At 42.8% G+C, this 7830-nt stretch overlaps 1 protein-coding gene across 1 annotated transcript; it reads left to right on the top strand.

The window, feature by feature from the left end:
- Window positions 1-5992: 5992 nt before the first annotated feature.
- On the top strand, window positions 5993-7548 carry MRPL17 (mitochondrial ribosomal protein L17). Its single transcript, XM_036861866.1, has 3 exons — window positions 5993-6214; window positions 6530-6598; window positions 6976-7548. Exons 1-3 carry the CDS (start codon window positions 6041-6043, stop codon window positions 7249-7251), a joined length of 519 nt encoding a protein of 172 aa, XP_036717761.1. The 5' UTR covers window positions 5993-6040; the 3' UTR covers window positions 7252-7548.
- Window positions 7549-7830: the final 282 nt, after the last annotated feature.

Genomic DNA, 7830 nt, shown 5'->3' with positions numbered 1-7830 from the left:
ACCACTATTATTCAACATAGTTTTGACAGTTTTAGCCACAACAATCAGAGAAGAAAAAGAAATAAAAGGAATCCAAATAGGAAAAGAAGTAAAGCTGTCACTGTTTACAGATGATATGATATGATACACAGACAATCCTAAAGACGCTACCAGAAAACTACTAGAGCTAATCAATGAATTTGGTAAAGTAGCAGGATACACAATTAATGCACAGAAATCCCTTGCATTCCTATACACTAATGATAAAAAATCTGAAAGAGAAATTAAGGAAACACTCCCATTTACCACTGCAACAAAAAGAATAAAATACCGAGGAATAAACCTACTTAAGGAGACAAAAGACCTGTATGCAGAAAACTATAAGACACTAATGAAAGAAATTAAAGATGATACAAACTGATGGAGAGATATACCATGTTCTTAGATTGGAAGAATCAACATTGTGAAAATGACTATACTACCCAAAGCAATCTACATATTCAATGCCATCCCTATCAAACTACCACTGGCATTTTTCACAGAACTAGAACAAAAAATTGCACAATTTGTATGGAAACACAAAAGACCCCGAATAGCCAAAGCAATCTTGAGAAAGAAAAATGGAGCTGGAGGAATCAGGCTCCCAGACTTCAGACTGTACTACAAAGCTACATTAATCAAGAGAGTATGGTACTGGCACAAAAACAGAAATATAGATCAATGGAACAGGATAGAAAGCCCAGAGATAAACCCATGCACATATGGTCACCTTATTTTTGATAAAGGAGGCAAGAATATACAATAGAGAAAAGACAGTCTCTTCAATAAGTGGTGCTGGGAAAACTGGACGGCTACATATAAAAGAATGAAATTAGAACACTCCCTAACACCATACACAAAAATAAACGCAAAATGGATTAAAGACCTAAATGTAAGGCCAGACACTATAAAACTCTTAGAGGAAAACATAGGCAGAACACTTTATGACATAAATCACAGCAAGATCCTTTTTGACCCACCTCCTAGAGAAATGGAAATAAAAACTAAAATAAACAAATGGCACCTAATGAAACTTAAAAGCTTTTGCACAGCAAAGGAAAACATAAACAAGATGAAAAGACAACTCTCAGAATAGGAGAAAATATTTACAAATGAAGCAACTGACAAAGAATTAATCTCCAAAATATACAAGCAGCTCATGCAGCTCAATATTAAAAAAACAAACAACCCAATCCAAAAATGGGCAGAAGACCTAAATAGACATTTCTCCAAAGAAGATATACAGATTTCCAACAAACACATGAAAAGATGCTCAACATCACTAATCATTAGAGAAATACAAGTCAAAACTACAATGAGGTATCACCTCACACCGGTCAGAGTAGCCATCATCAAAAAATCTACAAACAATAAATCCTGGAGAGGGTGTGGGGAAAAGCGAACCCTCTTGAACTGTTGGTGGGAATGTAAAGTGATACAGCCACTATGGAGAACAGTATGGAGGTTACTTAAAAACTAAAAATAGAACTACCATATGACCCAGCAATCCCACTACTGGGCGTATACCCTGAGAAAACCATAATTCAAAAAGAATCATGTACCACAATGTTCACTGCAGCACTATTTACAATAGCCAGGACATGGAAGCAACCTAAATGTTCATCGACAGATGAATGGATAAAGAAGATGTGGGACATATATACAATGGAATATTACTCAGCCATAAAAAGAAACAAAATTGAGTTATTTGTAGTGAGGTGGATGGACCTAGAGTCTGTCATACAGAGTGAAATAAGTCAGAAAGAGAAAAACAAATACCATATGCTAACACATATATATGGAATCTAAAAAAAAAAAAAAATGGTTCTGATGAACCTAGTTGCAGGGCAGGAATAAACAGGTAGACATAGAAAATGGACTTGAGGACATGGGGTGGGAGGGTGAAGCTGGGGCGAAGTGAGAGTAGCATGGACATACATACACTACCGAATGTAAAATAGTCCGTTGGTGGGAAGCAGCTGCATAGCACAGGGAGATTGGCTCAGTGCTTTGCGATGACCTAGAGGGGTGGGATAGGGAGGATGGGAGGGAGGCTCAAGAGGGAGGGGATATGGGGACATGTGTATGCATGTGGCTGATTCGCTCTGTTGTGCAAGAGAAACTAACATAGTATTGTGAAGCAATTATACTCCAATAAAGATCTTTTTAAAAATATAAATAAATAAATAAATCTAATTTTTAAAAAAAGTTGGCTTGGGGTCCAATCGACAATTGCTTTTCACCATCATCATTAAATCGCTGATTGAACACTTGCTGAGCTCCCTGTACAGGCTCCCAGGACATTGCTTCATGAAGGCATCAGTAGAAGAGGATGCCGTTATTTCAGAGTAAAGAAGAAAGCTTGTTTTTCTATTTACAATAGTTCTGACACCAAAGCAATTATCCTAGTCCCAAAATCTCTCAAAGCCAGTGGGCACCAAGGGTTGGGAGGTAGATGTAGCCTGGCCCAATGCAAGCATAAGGAGGTGAATTTTCTGTAAAGAATTTTAAAATAGTAATAAAACTAACTAAAAGTCAATCTGATTTTTATCACATTGCATGCTAAACAGTGTTAGTGATATAATAACCCTCAAAGAAAAATCTTTTGTTGGTCTAAGTTCTAAACAATTGATATGGTTACTGTTGCATTAAAATAAAATACATGTAAGCTTCAAACTATCACTTTTTAAAACTAATCCACTAAAACATTTTATTCCACATGCAAGTTAATTTGGAAAACTATCAGTTACATAGTCAGATTCGGCCACATGTATTATTTTTCATAGTATTGATAAATTCATAACAATTTGTGATCTTTCAAGCTCACTTGAGGCACATTTTGTACCTCCAACCCTTGTGGTAGAACACAGCCCTGCTTCTAAAACTATAAATTTAAAATGAACAGTCCTAGTTGTATGAGATTTTTCTTTCCTGAGTTGTTTTTGTTTTAAGGTGAAGTTTCAGATGAGATCAACCAGACACAAAAGTATCTACAAACAGCCAGAATATGCCTTGAACAACATACAGTAAGACACCAAGGTTTAAAATGGTTCCTTGAACATCATTCCTCAAAAATTGTAGAGAAAGCCATTAACTATGCACCAACAAAATGTAAAGAAACTGACATAGACAAAAAGAATTAAGTTTGAATACTGTCAGGAGAACAAACAAGAGATGATGATCCTGAAGCAGGAGACAGATGGGACCCCAGGGGCAAATGGTCAAAGTTCATTCCCTGTGGACCAATACTCCAAGACGGAAATAACAAGACAATTGAGAGAGGAGGCTGGGCCCTGCCCAGATAGAAGGTAAGAGACCACATATTTCTCATTCTCGGCGTCAGGAGACCTCTCCGACTACATATGCACAGAAAGGCTCCTTGGAGGCCGAAAGGGGAGTGATGCTAACTGATGCCAACTGATGCTCACTAACCATAGGCCTCTTCGGTAGAATCTATCTTGGTTAAGAGATGCGTGTGCATACACGGGAAGATCCCGAGATACACCCAATATGGACTCTGAACCAGACAAACCAAAATGATTGGCCATAGGAAACACAGAAGAAATGCCCCATAAAAGTGATTTAAACTGCCACAAGGGCGTGGCTCTCTGAGCCCACCCGTGTGTCTATCCACATGTACTGTACTTCTTTTTTTCCTAATAAATACTTTACTTGTTTCACTACTTTCCATCTTTGTGGAAATTCTTTTTCTGCAAAGCCATAGGGCCAGGGCCTTGTAACTGACCACTGGTCTAGTGGCTAGGATTCGGCGCTCTCACCACCGCGACCCGACCTCAATCACTGGCCGGTAACTGAAACCCTGCTTCAAGCCGCTGCAGGCCGAGGCCACCCTAGATCAGCCTCACATAACCAAAAAAATAAATACGAACAATGTTTGACGCTGTACATTTTGACCAAATGGACATTCCTTTTCTAAAGCAATAGGTCAAATAACACCAGTGTCAATGTTCATTTTCTCTGACTTTTGCAAAGAAGAAAATCTTCCCAAGTTTTACCAGTAGAAATTTATGATGAATTTTCTGATGACGATGTTACAGTGAAATGTGGAGATAACTGAAAGCTGCAAGAATCGATCCCAAAGAAACAAGACACAGACAGTATTGTAATTTCTGGAATTTATTGTGAAGTGTGGTTTGTATAAATTTCTGCCAACATATCCATATGTTTAAGACTTTTCCTATTTGCATGTATGTTGCTTCAGACAAAAGAAACTTTTCAAAATTAAAATTAGCAAGAGGTGTTCTCTGGTCACCTAAGAGGAAGACAGAATGACAAATCTAAATATGCTTTCTAACAAACATGAATATGTGTCTAGGGCTTCTGTAACAAAGTGTCACAAACAGAGCAGAAATTTACTGTCTTGTAGTTCTGAAGGCTAGAAGTCCAAAATCAACCTGTCAGCTAGGCCATGCATTCTCTGAAGGATCTAGGGAAGAATCTGTTCCATATCTTGCTCTTAGCTTCTGATGTTTGCCAGAAATCCTTGGCTTGCAACTAGGCAACTCTGATCTCTGCCTTCCCGGTCACATGGCATTCTGTGTGTCTCTGTCTCTCCACAGGTGTTCTTTTTATAAGGCCATCAGAAACTTTGGATTAGGCACCCACCCTAATCCAGTATGACCTCATCTTAACTAATTACATCTGCAAGGACCCTATTTCCAAATAAAGTCACATCATGAGGTACTGGGTGAGGGAGATGCAGGCTATATGGGGGTGGGGTAGGTCTTAGCATATCTTTTTTGTGTGGGGGACATATCTGAATCCGTAACAAAGAGCAATTTTGACTAGATCATTGCAAATCGGCAGACACTAAGGCTCAAAACCAGAAACTATAATGTTACTGTTCATTACTTTAACACATAAACGCATAGGTATGGTTTTCCCGTTTTAAAATAAAAAAACACACTGATGTAATTTAAAAGTATTAGCCCATTATTTTTCCTTGGAGTGTGGTAATTCTTCTTGAACCGGGATGATTATATGTACTTTCTGAACTAAAAATGCCACCTGCCATATCAGTAAACAAAGGATGTTGCAGCCATCAGCCACTACAGCCACCCCGGACAGCACACCCTGAGGAGACTCAGGATGAGAAAACACAGGATACTGGTCCCAAATAGCTGAGGTGCAGATCAAAAGAATGATTTCAGTGAGCCCAGATTCTTGCATCGTCTCATACATAGAAAAGCGCTAAATTCCTTAACCTGAGATGTCTGGTTTTCTTTTATGAACAGTAGTTTTTTGATGCTCCAACTACCTGGTCTTTGCTGCAAAAACTCCTATGTATCCTGGTCCCCACGCCACCCCACCCCCACCCCTTGCCTCTTCAGAGCAGCCTCTCAAAGTTATCTGAGCTGCTGTGTCCCCGGCTTAAGTCCTCAGTTTTGTCTGACAAATAAAACATAACTCTCAACTTTTATGTTGTGCTTTTTTTCAGTCAACAACTTAAACCAAAGAAAATTTTCACCACCTGCGTTTCTTTCATATCATTGTTAGCCCACTCATTTCACCATTACTACTGAAAACAATATTCTTTTAAAAATGATACGCTCAGGGTGTGGGACGCGCCGCGCCTCAGGGAGGGCAGGGCAGCCAGCCTGAGGGACCAGGACCCCGCCAGGCACTTTCCCCTCAGGTACTCACTTTTCTAGCCGACACCAGGCGGACCTTGCCAGCGCCCTACCGGCCACAAGACGAATGACGCAGCACCAGAGAAACCAGACAGCCGGGTCACTCCACACCAGGGGGCGCCTGGTTCCCCGGCCGACAGGGAGCGTTCCCGGAGGCCAAACCCCACCAGGCTCGCTTCCCCTGGAAGAAGTCAACGCCCCTTCCCCGCCCTCCCCCAGGCTGCCAACAAGGCAGGCTCTGATACACATGCGCAAACACGTCCACCACGCACCAAAGTATGGCGCATGCGTCCTCTAAGCTCCGCCTCTCCGCCGCGTCTACCCTGGAGTTTCCAGTTCCGGCCTCACAGAGGCTGGAAGAAGTTGGGAACATGCGGCTGTCGGTCGCCGCTGCCATCTCTCACGGCCGCGTATTCCGCCGCCTGGGCCTTGGTCCCGAGTCCCGCATCCACCTGCTGCAGAACTTGCTCACGGGGCTGGTGCGACACGAACGCATCGAGGCGTCATGGGCACGCGTGGATGAGCTGAGGGGCTACGCGGAGAAGGTGAGGGGCGGGACCCTCTTGTTCCTCTCGCCGGTCTGGCTTGGGGAGGCGGGATCCGGCTGGAGTTGGGGAAGAATTGGGACCGCCCTGGTAAGCTGTGCCCGAAGGCTGATTCCCCTAATACAGTGAGCTGAACCTACTCCTCCGGCCCCTCTCATTGAAGACTGGTTAGGGCTGCGGAGTTAGAGGTTGCCTGAATTGGCGAGATGCTTTGCTAGTGTATGAAATGAGTAGATTGAAGTCCGGCATTTAAGGAGTAAGATTGACGGCCTCCTCTCTTGCTGGGGTTGGGTCAGTGATGTTATGTCCTCACAGCTCATCGACTGTGGGAAGCTGGGAGACACCAACGAACGAGCCATGCGCATGGCTGACTTCTGGCTCACGGTGAGTGCATCCTGTCTGCCTCCCAAATCTCATCCTTTGCTCCCTAAGTGGGAGGGGGTTGTTAGAGGAAAGGGAACTGGGCAGAATTAAGATAAGGCACAGGCTTATGGACAAATGTGAACTAAATTAGAGATCTGTGTCCTAAGTTGAATTCAGTGTGAATCTCAATCTGCACAACTGCCTGTAACTGATCCACTCTGTGTAATTTTGACTCTACCACATCAGCGGGTGAGGGAAGGGGTGTGTGTGTGTGTGTGTGTGTGTGTGTGTGTGTGTGTGTGTGTGTGTGTGGACCCTACCTTTGGGAGTGCTGAAAGTTAAATGTCTCTGCGGTGGTGCCTGACTCTGCTGTCTCCTGGATAACTCTCCCCTTCCAGGAGAAAGACTTGATCCCAAAGCTGTTTCACGTACTGGTCCCTCGGTACCAAGGTCAGAATGGGGGCTACACGAGAATGCTGCAGATCCCAAATCGGAATAAGCAGGATCGGGCCAAGATGGCAGTGATCGAGTATAAAGGGAACTGCCTCCCACCCCTGCCCCTTCCTCACAGAGACAGCAACCTCACACTCCTAAACCAGCTGCTTCAGGGGCTGCGGAAGGATCAGGAAGCAAGCACCCACAGCTCCCACACAGTTCAAACACCAGAGATTTAACTGGAGCCAAAGGGTATGTGGCCCTCATCAGTGCCCATGATCCACAGGCCTTGGGAGCTCTTTTAATCTCTAAGAAGAACTGGAGCTTGAGTTGTAAAATGAACTGTCTGATTGGAGCCCAAAACCTTCTGGGAGCCAGATAACCCTCTCTTTGCACAATAGATAAAATTCATTGTATGAATATATGTAAACTGATTTTTTTTCCCCTCCCCTTGGGATTTCTGGAGAATGAGAACTAGCCACATGCTTGGTCTGTGTGGGATAGTAAATTCATGGTGTATGTTTCTGATTCTTAAATCTGGGTTGGGTTGGGTTAGCACAGTTTTGTTTTTTTTAATGCTAGATTATATGAGGTATATATCCTGTAATTCCAAACTAGCCCCCAGAGGTGATTGAGTTTTGATATCTAGCATAGAGACTGAGCCCCAGGGATTTCTTAGAGAAGGATTACCACCTGACAGGGATGGGAGGGTGAACATCTAGAAGCGAACTTTCTGTAATAATCTGGTACTCTAGGAACCTACAAGGTTCCATTCCTCTGTTTCTGGACAGGATCACATATTACCCTTAAGTGTTCAC

Source organism: Balaenoptera musculus, chromosome 8 (genome assembly GCF_009873245.2).
Source record: "Balaenoptera musculus isolate JJ_BM4_2016_0621 chromosome 8, mBalMus1.pri.v3, whole genome shotgun sequence".
Taxonomy (NCBI): domain Eukaryota; kingdom Metazoa; phylum Chordata; class Mammalia; order Artiodactyla; family Balaenopteridae; genus Balaenoptera; species Balaenoptera musculus.
The sequence above is the reverse complement of the archived record's forward strand: the minus strand, read 5'-3'. Positions and strand labels throughout refer to the sequence as shown.

Coding starts and splice junctions, on each gene's coding strand:
- MRPL17 (XM_036861866.1), top strand. CDS start 6,041: ATGCGGCTGTCGGTCGCCGCTGCCATCTCTCACGGCCGCGTATTCCGC. Junction 6,215..6,529: donor TGAGGGGCTACGCGGAGAAG/GTGAGGGGCGGG, acceptor ATGTCCTCACAG/CTCATCGACTGTGGGAAGCT. Junction 6,599..6,975: donor TGGCTGACTTCTGGCTCACG/GTGAGTGCATCC, acceptor CTCCCCTTCCAG/GAGAAAGACTTGATCCCAAA.